This window comes from Zootoca vivipara, chromosome 3, assembly GCF_965207765.1.
Source record: "Zootoca vivipara chromosome 3, rZooViv2.hap1.1, whole genome shotgun sequence".
In the NCBI taxonomy this organism is placed as follows: Eukaryota; Metazoa; Chordata; class Lepidosauria; order Squamata; family Lacertidae; genus Zootoca; species Zootoca vivipara.
Window position 1 is genome coordinate 48,527,898 of NC_142586.1, and position 21,596 is coordinate 48,549,493.

Sequence of the window (21,596 nt, forward strand, 5' to 3'; positions counted from 1 at the left end):
GCTATGGGCACAGAACCCTGGTTCAGTTCCTGCAACTCTAGTTAAAAGGAACTTGGCAAGCAGAACTGAGAAACACCTCTGCTAGAGACCTTGGGGAACTGCTTCCTGCCAGAGCATACATTGTTTGGCTACATCAGGGCTGGGGAATCTACATAAACAAAAGCAGAGCCTGCTGGATCAGGCCAAGGGTGCATCTAGTCCAGCATCCTCTTCTTCCAAGTGGCCAGCCAGATGCCTGTGGAAGCCCACAAGCGGGACATGATGCAACAGTGCTCTTCCCACCTGCTGTTTCCAGCAATGGCCTTTTCAATTGGCCCTGGAAGTCTCACCCCTTTCCAAATATCACCTTGAGCAATTTTGCCTGGTTGGAATGTCTCCTTAAACTTTTATAATGCCTCTTTCTTGCCTGGGATGAACATGGAGAGAAGTGTGGAGTGTGTGTAGGCACTTCCAACTTTTACGTGGCTGGAATATAGCCTACTCAACAATGGTAAGAGTCACATCCATTGCTCTGTCTGCATTTGCACCTGGCTCCACCCAACACTGGCATGCAATCTTTAGAAGGTTACTAATAAATCCATTTGGCTGAAAAAGGTTCCCCACCTTTGGGCTATATGAACCTATGATCTGGCCCAGTATAACGTAGTTTCACATGTTCATATACTTCCCACCCTGGAGGTTTGTTTCAAAAATAGCTTTAATGTTAGACATTCAATTTTACATATGCACCGACCATTTTGTTCAGAATTCTTCAAGCAAATCACAGTATCTGGTAGAAGTTCTTTTTCTACCAAAGCTGCCCAGTGTTCTGCCGATGGAGGAAAATTATCCAAGACCCATCCTCCTTTTTCTGCCGCTCCAGGATATCTGTACTTATTTGATTTAGAAAGCTGTAATAAAACACTGCTGTTAATAACAACAAATAACATTGATGGAGCTATTAGAGAATTGTAATGTAGTAGTTGGACTATGGCTGGAGAGACCTAGGTTCAAATCTTCATCATTTATGAAGTTCTCACTGGGTAGCCTTGAACCTGTCAGTATTTCCAAGTCTAATCTACCCAACAGGTGTGTTGTAAGAATAAAATGGGACATGTGAATACTGTCTTAAGTAATAGAATTATGATCAAGCATAACAAAACAAGCTCACTCATACTGTACATTAACGTATTAGAAGGAAGAGAGGGAGCTGCAAATTCCTGCCAATTAGTGGTTGCTTCCACACTGGCCCCTTCCCCCCTTACAATTGTAATTCTTTGTTCACTCACTTTTACAGAGAATCCAGATGGTATAGTTGACAAATTGTTACAGCCAAGTGTTTTCTGTATTCCTCGAATTTGTTCAATTTTGGTAACAACAAATAAAACCCAACCACAGAGCCAGTCTGTCTAGTTAAAAAGTGCTAATGGGGCTTTTAAAAAGATTCATGTCCCTTCAATTAAATGTTTCCTGTTTGCAGGTTCCACATTTTGTATTGCTTCCCATCAATCATAGTTGGGGCATTAAATGGTAAACTCTTAATTATTCCTTGTTTGAATAACCTTTCTTAATTACCCCAATAATTAAGAAAGATTGGGGGGGATGCTTTCAAAACTGATTTCCTCTTATTCCAACTCCTCTGCCATTTTTATAATGTTATTTGCCATTAATTACAGACTTTGGCCATGGTAGAAACTGACAATGGAGTAGTAAACAGTGCAGTCCTATGCATGTTTACCCAGACATAAGTCCCACTGTGTTCAATGAGGCTTTCACTCAGGTAAGTGTGCACAGTGAGCAGTCGAGGAGACTTTCCAGGGGCAATTAAGAGGCAACTCATCACACATCTCCTGGCCATGAGGATCAGGAAGCAATAAAATGGGCAGGACTCACAAGCAGGAAACTTTTAATTAATATGGAAAGGTTGTTTAATTAATATGGAAAGTTTAACATTATGTAGGATATCTTGGTCATGAAGAAGCATTTTGCTGGCTGTTAATATGTTATACAGGGTGAGTCCTTTAAAACAGGCCCCGTTGATACAGAGTACACATGTTCCACGGGGCCTCTTTTAAAAGACTCACCCTGTATTAAATACTGTGTGCAGCCTCTGTTCCCTGCAAAAGGCAGGGAAGCTGTGAAATTAGACACAAAGGTACACCAGAATGGTGATGCTCAAATGACTGAAGAGAGAGCCTCTGGACTTTCATGGGAAAGCATTCATACTCAACAGTATACAAGCAACTGGTGTGGTGGGATGATGCCATGGAACCGCCCTCCAAACAATGCTTCATGAAAATGCACACTATGAGTAACATTTTTTGAAATAACAACACATTTCCTTTGATACTGGTACTTTTACCTCGGTAATTGCTTCTTCTAATGCATCAGCATATGCTTCTGGTGGTAGCAGTATTGGAGAGAACATTACAGCTTCAATGGCTTTCTGTACTATCTCTTGCACCTCTGGATGCTCAGATGTTACCTCCGAAGTCTGGGGCACTGAGGTTTCTGTCGCTTATGTTAGAAAAATGTAAATGGGAACATGCAGGTAAACATTAGGTTCATTTTGCCAGAAACATTGGTTTGACACTTTATACCTGCCTGTGACTGCATTCCCTGATGAAATTTCTGCTCGAGTGATGCTCCCACAGGTGGAAAGGGCTGAGGCAGGGTTCTCTACCTCTGTCTTTATAGAATATCATTAGAATGGCCCTTCCTCTAGGGCATTTCTAGCTACACAGTGAATACCGGTATGTAGGGGAGAAAAATGCAGGCAAAAGAGCTAAATGCTGAGCAAATTAAGTACCTTAAACAAAGGCAGACCTATCAAATTATCATTGATAAATTATAATAAGAATTGCCCAGGCTACCTCAATGGACACCCATTTCTTTGGGAAATGCTTCTGATGGTGACATATGCTCACCACACACTCATCTCAGTGGTAAAGCACATTAGTGAAACAACTAACTTGGGCTAGTACATAGGCAACAGTCCTCTGGTCCATTTCTGAGCCCACCGCAAGGAACGGAGATCTCTCACAGACTGCCTTCTCCTGCACGAACCTGCCCAAATATTATGATCCTCATTCAATGCCATTTTCTGGATTGGTAATCTGCAGTGGGGCAGGTACGTCCTGCGTAGGTCTTCCTTCTCATTTGTGATGTTCCACCCTTGCAAAATGCTCCCCAATGTTAACAGACTCCATTATATTTTCCAGGTGAATACCTTTTTATTTACCCAGGATTTTAGTTCGTTTTAACTGTGTAAAATCCAGATAAAGTGTTTTCCCACCCCACCTCAAATGAATATTTTTATTCCATTTTAAAATTTAATAGTATACACAGGTAACTCACAAGTTACACATATTTAACTAGTGTGCATTCAGCTTTACACACGGCAAATAAAAATAAAAATGGGGTGGAAAGTGGGCAGGTGTCCGGGGGGAAAAAGACTTTGGCAATTACACTCACCATTGAACCCAATGTGATTTGACTATACCCAACTAAGACGCAGCCCTGGTGTAAGGTGAGAGTCGCCTGTATCATAAACTGCTTTGAGAGGTTGCTTATGCTCTACATAAAATATATAAATAAACCTGTCATCACTAATACGGTAAATAAAATGCTATGACTAAGAACACTTCAATTTTGAACTATTGCTACTTGCTATGATCAATAATACCCATTTCTTCTGCAGCCTGGGATGGAGACAACTCTTCCATTTCAGTTTCCTCTTCTTCTTCTTTTATGGTACTACTTTCTAGGCATAGAAAGAAAGAAAAAACACATGCACACATATGTATTCAGTGTTGTGGACAATCGTTTTATTTGTTCCCAGTATCTTCTCTCTTACTATGTAAGGACGCTGCCATCGGCTGCATCCACTAATGTTACAATCAGAACACCATCAAGTGGATGCTTGGTGAGAGCAGACAGGTGGGCATGTCCAGGGAGGAAAAGGCATAGATAACCTAACCAAGGGGAGATATTTCAAATGCCTATCAAGTAAGCACACCTACCTTTGTGGCAGGATCTAGAATCTATCTAGATTTAAAGCAGTATGTTGAGACTGAGCATGAATGATTCTGGATTTTTAAAAACCCCACACCACTATAGTTTTGTGCTACAAATGGATTAATGTGTGTACACAGCCATAGTTTCAGATTCTGACCTGCTCTCACAAGCCAAGTTACTATAATACCTTTTTGACTAACAGATGATGTAACGCTTTGCGGCACTGAACTTATTTCACCAGTGGTAACACCCTCTTCATATTCATCTGGTTCTTTGTCACTTAAGTCTTGGGCTATCAATGCCGCTGTAAGAGAAAATTAAATATGAACAAGATCTGACAAGAAAAGACAACTACATTTTCTATTATAAAAGGGTACAGCATACATTTTTGAAGGGCAGCAGAGCACCAATCCAAAGGGGACAATCACCAGCTGCAAAGCCTAGCTGAGCTCTGCGGGCCTCAGGCCTTGTGCATTCCCCCCTCTTCAGCATCCCCCCCCCTTTCTTAAAAAAAGATTGTTCTTCCCAGCTCCAGGAATGGCATACTCCCCCCGCTATTCTGGGGCCATATTGAGGAACAGAAGGGTTTTGAATCCAGCAGCCTCCCTCCAACTACCCCCGCAGCACTTCCTTTTTGCCTTCTCCACCATAAGTGGTGGGATAGCATGGCACACTTACACAAGAATAAACTCAACTGAACATAGCTTTTTTCTGAGTAAGCATGCAGGAGACTTCACTGCATATGTCCTGGAGTTTGATACTGTTATAAATAAAATCTGGCCTTATTCCCTTATGGGATACATAAGAGCCTTGCAGAGTTCTCCATCGGTAAGAGGAAATGACAGAGCCAACCAGAGAATATTGAGAAGCAAAGCAGCTAGTAAGCATGATCTTTATTGACTGTTGCAACAGGGTCTTCCCTCATGGCAGGACAAAGGAGAATAAGAACACAAAACAAAAGCCTGGCCGCCCTTATATAAACAATTTTAAATCCCCCCCTCCAATCAGAGCCACCTCTAGAAGCGTCATACATACATCATACATACATCACAGAAGGGGTGCAGCCCAAGACCAACCCCCAGGCACGTCATCCATCTGAGTACCTTGTTTATCTCCTGTGTGGCAAGTTACCTGTTAATGTTGGATTACCAGGGGGCCTAGCCAGTCTTTTGAAATGATAAATACTTAGTTCCTGAGCCAGGACACAGACTCACACCCTATTCATATCTTAAATGTGCCCTTAAGGCAGGATCTGTGAGCAGAGACACAAAGGGAAGGGGTTTTTTCCATTCCCTCCCTCCTCGCAGAGAAATATTTGGTCAGTTTGGGAGTCAAAATGGTTTTCAGGCCTGTCTTCCTGTACTGTTTGCTTGGTACATTTATGAACATTTATTATATATATACCGTATATATATAAGACCTTAAAATTCCTACAACAATTCTACTTGGATTATGATTTAAATACCTGAAATTGCTAACCATACTATTTGTGTAATACTAGGGTAAACAACCTAGTGTCCTCCAGATGTTCTGTACTATAACTCCCATAATCCCTGACCAATAGCATGCTGGTTGAGGCTGATGTTTTAGTCTAGATAGAACATCTAGAGAGCAGCAAGTTGCCTATCCCTGCTGTAGTAACATCATAATTGCCTTCCAATGGGAAGGCCTTCCAATATAACACAAATAACTAAACATCTCAAATTCTACATAAAACAACTTCACCTTGCTCCTGGAACAGTCGTTCATTTTCCATTTTTTCTTTCACTTTCTGAATGCCTGCCTGAATTGCTTCATAACGAGTCTGCTCAATGAGCTGTAATCTTGCCTCTTCAAATTGTGCTTTAAGAAGACGCTCCATATCAATAACCTAGATAAAGCCATTGAAAGTAAAGTATCAGGGCATTGTGGGAGGGAGAAAATTATGCCTGCACAATTTTTCTCAAAACATAGAAAGTGGTAACTTGATGAGCCCCACCTCCTTATGTCACCCACACCAACTGAGGCACCTACTGCCAAGTCTGGTAATGAAAGTTGAAACCTCATAAAATAGAAGTTAACCTGCTTTTGATGTCATTTATTTTCATTGAAAAATATTTTTTAAGGATCCTTGTTTTCGCTACTGACCTATCTGTCCCTGTATCTTTAAATCTGATATATATCCCCTCACCTTTATGGCAAACACTTTTTTTACTAAACATCTCATTGGGGACCCCCCCCCATTTTTTCTGCAAGGTCCTTGGAATCTCAAATTGGGCACTTAGGACAGCCCAGCCCACTTACTCTGCACCACCGGGCAGTGTGCAGGCAGAGGGAACTGCTCGCCAGATTGCTGAAACTCTATGGTGCCACCTCTCGAAACATAGTGAACTGCAGCTTTCAGCCCAGCAGGATCAGGTGACTGAGGAAACCAATAAGGACCCATCTGGCCTTTCATAATTGCTGTGTCTGGCCTGACTCCTCAATTTGAGCAACTCATTGCTTATTGTGTAGGTTGAGCTGAGCTGCAAGCCCTGTCTGAATCTGCATAGCTACCAGTCTATTTACCGGCATGAGACCTGGTCTCGTACCTTGACTTTTGTTTATTCAGGATCCTATCTTTGGTTCCTCGTCAGCAAAACCATTACATGACTGGGAGTCATGCAATTTAAATAAAATAATCTATAGACTAAATTATTGTCATTTATACACAAGTATTAATTTATACCTACCTTTCCCTGATAACAGTTTGCAATCAAGCCACACAAGGTTGTACGCCCAGATAATGGAGGTCCAAATACTATTACTTTACAAGGTGGAAGAGGCATAGGTGGTAGAAGATAAGAACGGGGATTCAGCATAAACTCCTTCAGGGCTTCTTCACTTGAAAGTGTATACATCTTACCTAAGAAGCTAAAAAGAAAACAAAATCATAGAACGACAGGCTTAGGATGATTGCACTCACATTAAGGCACATTGGATTTTGGCCTACCCAAGGGCAAAGTCTGTTGATCCCATGATAATTTCCCCGTTTTTTAAAGCCACAGGACATGCACGTCCCCATCTGCTGCGACGCCATCTGTATCTAGGTGCTACAAGTTTGTAGGCTGCAAGCACCCGGAACAGTTCATCCTGTGTTCCAAAACAAAACAATTAAAGTGCTATATTTATTTTACAAAGTGATCAAATATCTTCACATATTTCCAATGTACTGCACTACATTTACATACTACTGATATGTAGCTTTGCCTATGTAGGGTACTGCACAATCATAACAAGGGCCATAGGAGTTAAGGGACATGGAGGGGGGAAATTGTAATTTATTTATTGTGAACATTTATATACTGCTCTATTATGAAAACATCCCAAGGTAGTTGTATCAAAATGCAAGAAAAATAAAATAAATCTAGCAGTGTTACTTGTTACTATAAAATTTAACTGAAAAAGGTATGATAAATGACTGGCATCAGTAGCCGGCAAGTACAGTATAGGTAAACAAGTATTCATAAACAAGTAAAAACTAAATCATCTTATGCCTTATTTCCATGGGGAGGTTTAAAGAGTGGGGGCCACAACAGAAAAGGCTCTCTTCCTGGCCTCCATACGACAAGGTTCTACAGGCTACTGCACAACCACAAGGGCCTCAAAAGATGACAACCTAACAATGTTAACAATTATTTGTTTTGGAAAGATGACAAATGGGGGATTAAAATGTTGGACACAACAAACAGTGCTGAGCTGATGAATCAGGATCAACTGTTTGGGAGCCTCATGGAATATACACTTCCAGTTTTGTCTTGCGTTTCTGCTAAATAAAAAATAAAAGATTTCTTAAATCTATATCAGCATTAAATGTAATATGCCACCTTTATATTATAATGTGCTATTGCTATTGCTGCACACAACTAACTATAACACATGCAAATATCAAGCTTACGTTATCCAGTCCATCCAACATTTCTTCCTCACCACTCTGAAGTTTGGTTATAAGAGCTCCATTTCGTAGGCCCATGGACTGAAGACGAGCTATTACTGTCTAAACAAAAACAAAAACCTTTTTCCATAAATGGTCCTTTATACATTTAATTGATATCACATATGTTCTTGTCGATATATAAAACCAACAGGCATTTGGCAATTTACTTGGGTACCCCTTAAAAGTGATCCAACAATATTTTTAAACAATGGAAAGAAAAAATCTAAATGGGGTCAGAGAGGAATGGATTCACTGACACTTCCAATGTCCTGTAGGCTTCTGCTGACTAGGGCACAAGTAGGTGAGGGGCAGTTTCTTCCTGCTTTTTCACTGTAGCAACTCCAGGCTGGCACAGCTGAGGAACTTGAGGATTAGGCCATGCAGAAGACCTACAGGATCCTGCCTCAGAAATTCCCTATTTCAGGCTTTCCTGCTACCATTCCTGTATCTGCTTGGGCACAGCTGAGGCCTCTGCTGCAACACAGGATTGCATTATTTTATCTCTGTCAATAAAAGATACCAGCTGCAATGCATAGTCCTACAAATGAAAGGCTTTCCATTTTTGAAAGGATAATATCTGCAAATGTGAGGGTTTCAACTGTTTCCTTCAGATAAAGAGTTCACAAACTGAAACTTTGTAAAAGTTCTGTTGTCCTGAATAAAGTAGTGGGGACAGCTCCTTCCACTGAAGGAGGTAAGGGGTAAAGGGGACCCCTGACCATTAGGTCCTGTTGTGACCGACTCTGGGGTTGCAGTGCTCATCTCGGGTTATTGGCCGAGGGAGCTACCGGTAGCATACAGCTTCCAGGTCATGTGGCCAGCAGGACAAAGCTGCAACTGATTATTGAACTAATGACTGTCCTTAACTATATGGGCTCAACGAGCTTGTAGATGAGGCCATAAGTGTATTATACAACTGTCCCATGACTCTGATAAATTTTATTAGACGTACAGTACTAAAATAGAGGAAGCAGGTATCAGTTTAAACAACAAAACATTAAGCTGCAAAATAGGCTCTGATCAATTAATCATGCTTTTTTGAGAGAAATATATAACAATTGCTATGTACATACTGCAATGAGTTCTTCAACAGGCTTATTTCCATCTAGTTCAAACAGGTACTGGGAATCCTGCTCAGCCATTAATGTCTAAAAGTGCATAAAAACAACAACAACCAGAAACAAAAATGCTTTATGACATACAGCTGACTGAAAAGACTACACTGCTATTCAATTCTGTTCCCTTCTAATCGGATTTCAATTACTTATTTGAGAACAGTTTGTAAAACTGTTTTTGACATTCACTTCTGTACAGTGCTTTATGAATAGCAAATGTCTAAAATAGTAGCTGTACTAATTCAGGGTATTATATTCATGGTATCATATTAGGGATTATTGTTCACATAGATGGAACTGCCTTCATACAAAATACTCACAAGTACAATTGCACTCGTAACTATGTTGTGGCATGTAGCAAGAGATAAAGAAGAGATGTAGTGCTGGTAGAATAGCAATGCTAACTATCCTATCCACTTTGCCAATACTGGGAACACACCTTGATCTAAAACGAGGCTGGATCTTAATCTTAACTCAAAACTACAATACTAGTCAATGCAGTAGATCATAAAATAAGCAACTGATATTCTTTAACACCAAATGTAGATATCATAAAGGTAAAGGGACCCCTGACCATTAGGTCCAGTTGTGACCGACTCTGGGGTTGCGGTGCTCATCTCACTCTATAGGCTGAGGGAGCTGGCGTACAGCTTCCAGGTTATGTGGCCAGCATGACAAAGCCGCTTCTGGCGAACCAGAGCAGCGCACGGAAACGCTGTTTACCTTCCCGCTGTAGCAGTACCTATTTATCTACTTGCACTTTTGATGTGCTTTTGAACTGCTAGGTGGGCAGGAGCTGGGACCGAGCAATGGGAGCTTGCCCCGTCGCGGGGATTCGAACCGCCGACCTTCTGATTGGCAAGCCCTAGGCTCTGTGGTTTAACCCACAGCGCCACCCGCATAGAATTGTTGAGTTCAAAGGGACCACAAGGGTCATCTAGTCCAACCTCCTCAATGCAGGATTCTTTTTGCCAAACATGGGGCTCAAACCCATCACCTTGAGATTAAGAGCCTTAGTGGCATGACAAACAGTTTTCCAACATGCATACCCAATGCCCATACTTCCAATAAAACTGAGACACCACCCATCCCCCTGTAAACAAAAAAGCTAGGTAGGAAAAGAATGTATTATCCTACAATTTATTTTTTAGAGTTCTACTTCCTGATGCATGGGCCCAATTCAACCACCCAGTTCTGTGCTGTTACAGCTGTGATGAGTAACTACAACATGAATGGTTTGTAGGAGCAGTGGGCATTTGTGTTATCATCAGTATAATTTACGAGCACAGTTCTCACAGAGCACATGTGGTGATTAGCAATATCAAACAAATTTTTGAAGAAATGGCAATCAGGTACTTAAAAACAACTAACTTACTTCTAGAAGTTGCAGCACAGATCTCATCTTGTTCTTACCTCTAAAGGACGTAGCATAATGTCCTTATAGATTGCAACTCTCTCTTGTATGTTTTCTAAAAAATCTTCTGGTCTGTGCACTAAATGTGGCAAAATTTCTGTCAGCATGATTTGATCAGCTATTGCCTAAGAGTACAACAAAAACAACAAAAACATACTTTGCTTCATTATAATTAAAAATAGAATTTTCCAAGCTTGCTTCTAGTTCCTACTCAAGTATTTTACAGAATGAAAAATGTAAACAGTGGCTCAAAGGCATTTTCAATTCTATAAATGAGAGAGCTCTGTGTGAGCACCCTCTGTTGTGTGCATAAAGCCTGGGTGTGCCTTGGAGTCACTAGACTGTGGTCTTCATGGATTGAAGATAGTGAACTGAATCCAACTACATAAGTCAGGAATGGGAACACCAGCCCCAGGGACCAAATGCCTCTCTACCTAGCCCTCTGGACTCTCCCCTGGCCACACCCACTCTCCCCAGACCACAGTCCTCACTGCCCCTGCAACCTCCTTGGGTGTTTTTGCCTGGTTGGAATGCGTCCCTGAACTCTGATGATATTTATAGCTTGCCTGGATGGAGGGCAGAGAGCATTGTACAAGTGTGTGTAGAATCTAGCCTACCGTGTAAAGGTAAAATTCCCATTTGTTGCTTCACCACTGGCATGTCTCACACTCCACCCCACCAGTTGCCCAGAGGAGGATGCATCCCTTTGGCTGAAAACAATTCACTGTTCCTGAAGTAATGCTAAGAGTAGACCCACTGAAATAAAAATATGTTGACCAACTTACAGTAAGTCTGTTGATTTCAATGGGTCACTATAAGCCAGGCTTCCCCAAACTTCGGCCCTCCAGATGTTTTGGACTACAATTCCCATCTTCCCTGACCACTGGTCCTGCTAGCTAGGAATCATGGGAGTTGTAGGCCAAAACATCTGGAGGGCCGCAGTTTGGGGATGCCTGCTATAAGCTGTAGTTGTTTACAACATTCCAAGTGAGGAATGTTTCTTATGAATGCAGATAAATCAGGCTGGAATTTAAATAGTGTCACCAATTATCAAAGGTATGGTCATCATTCATCATTCTGTATACTGTACCTCAATATGATCCTGTAGTCAATCCTGCATTCTTGTATACCAAATTCTGGAACTCATTTACCATTCTTTCATCATACAGTTTTACTTCATTCCTCAAGTGAACTATAGTTTGTCAGAAGCTACAGTTCCAAGCAAGAGTTCCCAGGTTTCGTTGGGAAAAGCCATGACTATTAAAGTATACAATAATATTCTACAATTACAGGACTCATTTTTTCATAGAAGATTCGCCAAAGCCTGGCCTAATAAATAGTGTAACATATTTTTTGTTAGAACTGATGTTTGGCGTGCAGGGGGTAAGCGAATAATTAATTATAATCCCCTTTCTAAATACATTTTTATAGCTACCTGCTTCAAGCCTTAAAGATCAAGACTGGATAGACATTCAAGTAAGTTTACTAATTTACTGAGCACAAAGAAGAGCCTATTATATTGTATGTATTATTGTTAAGGGCATAAATTATTTTCAATTCACTGAAGAGGATATTTGATATATGTGAAAGATAACTGTACTAGAAAAGAAGTATTTTATTTGAATTCTATCTAGGAAGCAATTTTGTATTCAGTTACAAATAGAATTGAGTAAAATGTATTCAACATTGTTTCTGAACAATTCCAAAGTCTTCCCTTACTTGCAGTATTCTTAACCTTACCTGTTTAGATAACCTGGTTAAGTTACCTCATTTGTCTCTTCTTCTTCTTCCTCTTCCTCTTCTTCCTCTTCTTCTTCCACAGATTTGCGTGGCTCTTTCTTCTTTTTCTTACGCTTTTCAATAATATCTGGATCCCACTCATCTCTAATATATATTTGCCCTGTTTCGGGGTGCTGCCTTAGTCCACTGATTCTTTGGCACAAATCATAGTCAGGACACTAGTTAAAAATAGGGGGGATGGGATGTTTACATAATAATATTGTTCATCTTTAAGATTAAACACAATACCATAGTGCGTCTGATCTCAGTATGAGCTATGTTGGAGGCAAGCCACAACTGTATTTTGGTTCTGCAGAGCCTAACACCTGCCTGGGATCACTCTCCTTGGTATGCTATAAAGAGGGACAGAACTTGGGAAAGAGTGAGCAGCAACATCTAGTTAAAAGGAAAGGATACTTATAAAATTAAGTGCCATATTGCCTCAGCATGAGAGGCACAGCAGGAACTGACAGAACCCTTTCTAGGTGACAACCAAGTGCTGAGCCAGGAATGTAAACTCTTTAAAGGAGCAGTAATTGAGGGAGGAGGGAAGGAAATCTGCACAGTATTCCCAGTGTGAGTTTTCTCATCATAAAACTCTCATTGAGGATACTATGCAGAGTCCCAACCCCCAAATACTAGGACTCAGTAAAACCTCTTTGAAGGAAAGATGAGGTCTTGGAGTTTTGAGAACACTCATAAATTGGCTGCTCTCATATGGGGGAGACTGCAGTACAATAATAATAATAATAATAATAATAATAATACTAGAAGCTGTATCATTATATCCCCCAAACAGCAAGTGCTGCAGAAAAATGTGAAAGGGCAATGCAGTGGTGGACAATTTCTTTAAATACATGGCTATTTTGTTGGTAGCTTTGATTGGCGTTATTGCACCTAACCTCCTTCAGGTCTGGATCCTGAAACAAGAATTTTCCTATCTGTCATGGAAATTGTATTTGATTGGTCCTTTTCCATCCTAGTAAAGCTAAAAGAAAGCTTCACAACTTTGTACATTTTTTAAGGTTGTGCACTAGCCTTGCAACTAAAATTAAAGTTTAATAAAAGAATAATAAAAGGGAAATCAGAAGCTATTTCCAGAGAGCAGTAAAAAGGGATGATTTTGTATACATGCACATCACTAATCCTATACAGGGTCTAGTCCAATTCAGTGCTGTTTGGTTCAATGTCACCAGGCAGTGGATCACTTTATTCAGCAAGGTAGCTAAACTATACTGAAAAAATGTTCATCCAGCCCCTCCACCCTAAGCTAAAGTGAATGTCAGCATAACTGCTGCTGGGGAAACTTCAAATGACTAACCATGGGATCACCAACATTTTTGGGACATTTGAAATGTTGAGAAAGTGCCATGGGCACCAGAGAAAATGTTAACTTTGGGAGAACCAGAACCTTTGAATGAAACAACTAGAAACCTGGTATTGAGCTAATTTTTACGCAAAGTAGGTCCACTAAAATAACTGGACCTAACTTAGTCATGTTCACCAGGATTTTTTTCTAGAAAAAGAGGTGCCAGAACTTTTTTAGGGAGAGCACCCACCTAAAGTTGTTTAACTATTTTGGGGAGGAGCACGCAGCCAAAGTTGTTGAGTCACACCAACCGCAGCCTCTGTCACCCAGCTCCAAGCAATGTGCCACCATGCTGCAATGCTACAGAGTGGTGGGGGAAACCCAGCCAGATGGGCAGGATATAAATAATAAATAATAATAATACAGAGCTGCCAGAATGCACCAAAGAGGTACCAGAACTCAATTCCGGTGAGTTCCAGCTAAAAAAAGGTCGTGAGGCTCACTCATTTCAATGGGTCCACTGTGAGTAAAAATTAGTTGAATTGTCTGAAATATTTCACTCCACAGGTATAAACACATTTGCAGAGTAAGTAGATTGGCTAAGAAATAAATAATATTGACATTACCTTAATATTAATCAGGAAATCTGGTTTTAATTTTGCATTTCTAATTACGTCTATTTGTTCTGGTATACTCATGTGTTCTTCAGAGAGAGAAGGAAAATCACAGAGAACATAACCTATGGGAAAAAACACACAACCCCACCCAGGAAAAAAACACACTATTTAATGGGTTGTTGTTTTAAAGTCGAAAATATACAAATTTTACAACCACTGTTACAGAATAATAAGTGTGTAACTGATGTTGTTTGACGAGGATGGGGGTCCTAGAAAAATCTTGTGTGAGAACATCAATGTTCAATCATGCAGTTATCTTGGTTTGTGACACTAAATTATCCCCCCCAAAAGGCTGTGTTGGGGCTGATTATGAGTATACTGTGTGACTATGACGGAGATGGTGTACCTTTCTCCAGCACCATTTAGGACGGTGTGTTCCACAAGCTATGCTAGCACCATATTGGTTGTCAAGATAATCCCACAATTACAGTGGTACCTTGGGTTGCAGATGCTTTAGGTGACAGACGCTTCAGGTTACAGACTCTGCTAACCTAGAAATAGTACCTCAGGTTAAGAACTTTGCTTCAGGATGAGAACAGAAAACGCGCGGCGGCGGCGTGGCAGCAGTGTGAGGCACCATTAGCTAAAGTGGTACCTCAGGTTAAGAACAGTTTCAGGTTAAGAACGGACCTACACAACGAATTAAGTTATTAACCTGAGGTACCACTGTAATTGGTAGAGGGCCTTCTCGGTAGTGGCACCTGCCCTGTGGAACGCCCTCCCACCAGATGTCAAAGGGAACAATAGCTACCAGACTTTTAGAAGACATCTGAAGGCAGCCCTGTTTAGGGAAGCTTTTAATGTTTGATGGACTACTATATTTTAATATTTTGTTGGAAGCTGCCCAGAGTGGCTGGGGAAACCCAGCCAGATGGGCGGGGTATAAATAAATAAATTATTATTATTATTATTATTATTATTATTATTATTGATATAAGCTAATTGGCTTGCTCTGGTGTTATCATTATCTGTGGGCTTGGGGGCTGGGCTCTGAGCCCCGAAAGGGGAACTATCTGTAAAGTTTAGGTATTTGTCACATATATCCTCATCTAGTCAGCTGAAATGACGTATGCTGCTTTGTGTATAAAAAAATGTATGGATGTTTGCTTGGGTGTGGACAAGTCATCTCCTTGCTCTGGTGTCTGTCTCACATCTGTAAAGGCTAGGAGACCTGGCAGGCTTCTTTGCTACACTTTCTTAATAAAGCCTACACCTTCTTAATAAAGCACTAGAACTGGCCATTCTGGTGTATTTGGCATCCTTCTTTGGTATCCCTGCACCCAACCACTCCAACAAGCCTTCCTTTGGGCCTGCGGTTCAGAACAGGGTGTATGCGCAGTTCTCCCACACTGGGCGCTGAGCAATGGGGGTACAAAATTGAGAAGGTCCATAATTGAGAAGGTCCATTTGGGGGCACTAAATTTTGGCCTTGCACAGGGCTCCATATCAAAGATTATGATATTACCAAAGATTACTCTTATGCAGGGAGACAAAGCACTGCAATTTATAGGGTTTCTAAGAGATGGAATCCAAGAGAAGAAGCCCATATTGCTTTATTTCAAATAGTTAGACAATGGATTTCTATGCTGCCCTTTAATAAAAAAAATAAAAATTATGGGATGATTTATAATATTTATATGTTCATAGGTTGCACTGTTGCTAGCAAAGCATAATGTGCAAATGCATCCCCTTATGTTCAGGGCTACCAAGTAACTAACACCGACAACCCCCCCTCCCCATCATACACAATTCTGCCTTTAAAGAAGGATTTAAAGAATTCTGCCTTTAAAGAAGAGGAGAAAACAAGTACCAAAGTGAAAAACCTCTGGAGATTCAATCTTCTTCATAAGCATGTTTATAATCAAGTCTTCAGGTATAGCTTGACCTTGATAGAGCAATTCATTACACTAAAGAGAAAGCAAAGCAAAACATCATATTCTGCATACATAAAGTAAAATACATAATTAACACACATTAAAATAGGCAGCTATCTAATAACCATTCATACTATTCACACCTCTGGCCCTGCTTTTTTTACTCTGAAACTAGCTCCACAAAATCTCCAGAATCATAGAATCAAATAACTGTAGAGTTGGAAGGGACCCTGAGGGTCATCTAGTCCCACCCCTGCAATGCAGGAATCCTGCCCACAGCCATCCCTGGGTGCGTTCAAACCACCAACCTTCTGGTTAACAGCCAGACCCACTGATCCATTGCGCCATTCAGGGCATCTTTCACCACATCTTTTACCTCTTCTTTTTAACTGAAGCAACACTGAGATGAAATGGACCCTCACTAACATAGCCTTAAAAACAAAATATGCCCAATAAATCAATTAAAAAGTACAAGATAAGGGTTCTACCTTGATTCCGTATTCTGTTTCTGCTGTTATGTTCTCATCAATAAGCTCTGAAGCTAAAAATGATACATCATAGAGAAATAGATTACAATTTATTAGAACTGACTTCTGGATGCATATGCACATTCATCACAATAGAGTTTAGATTACTTTAAATAGTAATTAAACAGCAACAATGTAGAATGATCATACAGATCATGACACACCCCGCTTCTTTAACCCCTCCACCATGGGATGTAAATACAGTCCCTTTGCTGGATGTGCATTTCACAATACGGAGATGATGTCAACATGGGAACATAGGTATATGCTTAAATAGTTATCTGTGCCTCAATAGAGGGCCTTTTCCTTGGTGTCTGTAGGCTTTGCTAGCCCCTTCTTTTCTCTCTTGTGAGAACATAGGTCTTTGGGAAACAGAGTGAAGGACTATATAAGAGCCCTTATGGATCAGCCATAGCAACCAACCAATTGTGTATGAGAATCTCACAAACAGGACATGAAGTAAACAGGCTTTTCATTATGTTGTTTCTCAGCACCTGATATTCAGAGGCATAATGTCTTTGATTCTAGACATATAGCCATTGATAGCCTTATCCTTATGAATCTATCATCTCCTTATAAAGCAACTTGATTAATCCCATAGTTTATCTATGTGCTGTGTGAAAATTAAAAATAACCTGTACAGAAGACGTTTGGAGAGGGGAACAGTATATGTATATTGAGCTGTTGTCTAAATCTTCAACCTTTGTAAGGTTTAGGGTCCCCCCACCCCCAATTTTGATTTGCATTTTTCTCATGGTTTAGCAGACTTTTGGTATGTGTTTTTTATATACCTGAAGTATACCTGAAGGAGCGTCTCCACCCCCATCGTTCTGCCCGGACACTGAGGTCCAGCGCCGAGGGCCTTCTGGTGGTTCCCTCGCTATAAGAAGCCAAGTTACAGGGAACCAGGCAGAGGGCCTTCTCGGTAGTGGCACCCACCCTGTGGAATGCCCTCCCACCAGAGGTCAAAGAGAACAACGAGTACCAGACCTTTAGAAGGCATCTCAAGGCAGCCCTGTTTAGGGAAGCTTTTAATGTTTGATGGATTTCTGTATTTTAATATTTTGTTGGAATTATTATTATTATTATTATTATTTAAAAGTTTAAACTGTTAGCTGAATCAATTTTTAAATGCAGATACCAATTATTATTTTAAAAAGGAGAAAGAAAAAGAAAAGCAGACTGCATGAATCCACAGCTGCATAAATAGAAAGACAATAACTAATTTATCTTTATGCTGTAGATTTACTAGAATCTAAACATAGTGACTTAATCCCCAATCTGATTGAGAGTTTTGTGATGTTTTCATTGGCCTAATAAAATGAATATTAGGGATTTTCAAAGTTAAAAGGCACCTTCTGCCAATGTTGGCTTCAGAAAACAGCATTTATGTCAAGGAAATAGTAGCAGAAGAAAGGGGAAAGCACTTTTTCCTACCCTCCTGTGCCACTTCTCTGATCTTCAAAGTAGCTATGCAAGCTGCCAATTAGTTTTAAAAGGGTGAAATATTCTAATTATAGATCTCCTGCATCATGGAATGTGGTTTTATCCACCAGAGGGCTCCCATGTTTTTCTAATGAAATACAAGAATACCAAGATTTGTAAACAAACAGTTAATTACAAAGAACTAAGTTAAAACAAGTTATTCGCAGATTTAACGAAAACTTATAGTGTGGTTTAAAAGTTGAGAGATTCTAGTCTTGCAAATATATTTTATTCTTTGGAAATCACTGTAATTTTTTCACCAAGGGTAGAATTTCAGAGAAGCAGTTATTTCTGAAACAAACAGGTAAACCTCTGTTGCCTTCTTAGACTTTCACTCAGAATCCTGCTGATGCCAGATCAGTCCTGAGCAAGCAAGTGAGAATTCAATCACTGCCCTGCTGTGTAACACTCTGTTCATTCTTGCAAATTTAAGCAAAGTAACAGCTCCCAAGGAAATCAGATCACCTGGGGAACTATGGTTTGTTTCTGAGGGGCAGAACGAACTTGTGGAAGAACTTAAAATTGAAAGAAGAAAAGGAACAGGTAGCTGAAGTGGCAATGAGGTTTTCAGTTTGAACCTCAGAGAGAATCTGTGTCCCCTTTAAATCACTTCACAGCAGTAAAAGATGTTACTGTGGTAGCTATGCCTCCTGATTCAATTCAACCACCAATCTTTTTCTGCCCGCTGAAGGTAAAATGAGATCGTCCTTGTTTCACCTAGCAAGAGGGGAAAGATGTGCAACTAGATGGAGGGTGATGTGCTGAACAGGAGTGGGGAGCAGAAGTTGGGGCTACAACATGCAGTTCTAGATTGTGACCTGCACTTTAGGTGAGGCCGAAAGGATATTGTTTCCTATCTAAGCTTCCTTAAAAAATGTAAAGAAGGTTTATCTTGTACGTATTATCTTTTTCAGTATTTCAAAGTTTTCTTCTAGCATTTCCAGACCAATATCAGGTTCACCTTTTCAACTATGACCCTGAAACTTATTATCTAAAAAAATTCTGAACCAGTCTGAATATCTCTTATTTGGATTCTATATAATTGAAAGAAAATTTAAGTGCTATATACAGTGGTACCTCTACTTATGAATTTAATGCGTTCCGAATGCGTTTCGTAAGTCGAAAAAAATGTAAGTCGAATCCCATAGGAATGCATTGGGAGAAAAAATTCATGTCGAAGCAACCCTATCTAAAAATTCGTAAGTCGAAAAAATCCTATCTAAACTGCATCCAAGATGGCGGACAGAGCTCCGTTCGTAAGTAGAAACATTCGTAAGTAGAGTTATTCGTAAGTCGAGCTACCACTGTAATTGAAGTAAAATTTCCCAGTGGCCAAAATGTAAAAGGGAGGTTAAAAAGTGTACACTGCATACAATAAATGAAGGACACTCCTACAACTCTGAACAAGACCATAAGAATAAATGAACTTTGCTGAACCAGACTAAATATCCATTTAACACATTTTGTTTCCAACACTTTTATAAAAGCTGGCAAGCAGGGCATGAAGGCAGCATTTTTAAAAAATTATTTTACTACTACTACTACTACTACTACTACTATTTTCCTTTTACTATTAAAGTTCTTAACATCTGAAAAGAATGGGAAAGATGCATATTGCTTCATTAATCTGACTGACACATGTAATTTCAAGAAATCATTCAAAAAAATCCAATAAGTGACATATTGTCTAACATAATGTTGCTTATATTTACCATCTATGAGTGTGCATTTCCAGATCTGGGCTAATTTTTTAGCTAATGTTTTCTTCCCAACACTCTGAAAAAGAAGATAAATAAACATAAGCAGGATTGTTTAAAACTAGAATAATTCCTGCAGTGTTTCAAATGTAACATAATATAATTGAAAGACAAAGACTAAAAGGCTAATTTTTATTATAGACCTGTATTTATGGATTTGAAATGTGCAGGCCAGAAATCATATTTGTCACCCTTGTATCTGACAGAATATATTCCATAGCTTCCATTTTTATACTAAACTTAAAACTGTACCTTCTGTTCCTTGGTAACTTTCACAGCAAAAACATATTTGACATTTTAAACTTGCAAGCCCTGGAAAACCAAAGTAACTGAAATGATTAGATTCTATCTCCTATGTGATAAACATATTTACAAATAGAGTTCCATGCTGGGCTTGGGTGGGGTAGAAAGTTAACTAAAGTAATTGTCTCCTACTACTGTACATGAAAGGGACCCAGGTGGCGCTGTGGTTAAACCACTGAGCCAAGGGCTTGCTGATCAGAAGGTCGGTGGTTCGAATCCCTGTGACGGGGTGAGCTCCCGTTGCTTGGTCCCAGCTCCTGCCAACCTAGCAGTTCGAAAGCATGTCAAAGTGCAAGTAGATAAATAGGAACCGCTACAGCGGGAAGGTAAACGGCGTTTCCATGTGCTGCTCTGGTTTGCCAGAAGTGGCTTTGTCATGCTGGCCACATGACCTGGAAGCTATACGCCGGCTCCCTCGGCCAATAATGCGAGATGAGCACGCAACCCCAGAGTCGGTCACGACTGGACCTAATGGTCAGGGGTCCCTTTACCTTTACCTTTACTGTACATGAAAACTGGTAGTGATGTAAAATATTTAAGTATATAAACCCAGCTAGTTCTTGTACCTTACTGCTTAAATGTGTGCCTAAGGGATAGTTTTATGCATAAAAGCAAGAGCTACTCCATTCTGGAAAGTGTAGTCAGCATGTTGTTGTCACACATACGGTACAAATCTTCTGTTGAGGATTGAGCTCAGGGAAATTATTAGAAGTAGAAACACTGAAAACACTGATTGGCTAGGGGCCTGTGCCATCAAAATCCATCCTCTCTCAGGAACAGTTTTTCAAGTTATAAGCAAAGTACAGGTTTTTATTTTTTAAAAACCCAAACCAGACACAACATAATTGTTTACATAAATAGCTGTAGAAATAATGAACAACTTGTACATTTTAACAAGATTTAAATTTAGACAAGATTTGAAGGCGGACAGCCCACCAAAAGAATGGGGGAGGGGCAAACTACCAGTCAGGAATTCAGTATTTGTTGCATAGTGCCTATTGAAGAGCAGCTGTAACAAGAAGCCAGGATCAGGGCTGCAGGGGCTAAAAAACATGGTGGCTCCGGTTTTTAATAAGCATGGTGGGTTCCTTAACTTTTCCTGGATTGTGCCTATCATATAGAAGTAAGCACATCAAATGTACAACTGCCGCTTTACCTTCTAGATCTGTTTTGACAAATTACACCCTGAAACTAAGTGAAGAGACTTTCGAGAGAAATCTAGGACTCAGCCACATTGCCGAAGAAAAAATGTTTTATATGTGTTCTTTATGCATTCTAACACTGTGACACCAGATGGCAATGTGAAGTTCTGTTTTTGCTAACCCGATTTCTCATAAATGTCGCAACACGTTTAACTGAAAAAGTTCTTTGTTGTGTCCACATCCGGCCCTACTCAAAACAGACA

General features: G+C 40.1%; 1 protein-coding gene across 2 annotated transcripts in view; it reads right to left on the reverse strand.

The window, feature by feature from the left end:
- The window catches only part of AK9 (adenylate kinase 9), a 62,398-nt gene that overhangs the window by 36,989 nt on the left and 3,813 nt on the right, over positions 1-21,596 (reverse strand). For both annotated transcript variants that reach the window (XM_088666005.1, XM_035109257.3), the window contains exons 3-17: positions 19,844-19,907; positions 16,608-16,660; positions 16,056-16,152; positions 14,195-14,307; positions 12,247-12,438; positions 10,480-10,605; positions 9,025-9,099; positions 7,913-8,011; positions 6,968-7,107; positions 6,708-6,888; positions 5,722-5,866; positions 4,184-4,300; positions 3,665-3,742; positions 2,342-2,496; positions 734-890 (exon numbers count right to left, since the gene is read on the reverse strand). In XM_088666005.1, coding sequence (XP_088522131.1) covers positions 734-890; positions 2,342-2,496; positions 3,665-3,742; positions 4,184-4,300; positions 5,722-5,866; positions 6,708-6,888; positions 6,968-7,107; positions 7,913-8,011; positions 9,025-9,099; positions 10,480-10,605; positions 12,247-12,438; positions 14,195-14,307; positions 16,056-16,152; positions 16,608-16,660; positions 19,844-19,907 — 1,792 coding nt within the window. The remainder of the gene's footprint in view (positions 1-733; positions 891-2,341; positions 2,497-3,664; positions 3,743-4,183; positions 4,301-5,721; positions 5,867-6,707; positions 6,889-6,967; positions 7,108-7,912; positions 8,012-9,024; positions 9,100-10,479; positions 10,606-12,246; positions 12,439-14,194; positions 14,308-16,055; positions 16,153-16,607; positions 16,661-19,843; positions 19,908-21,596) is intronic.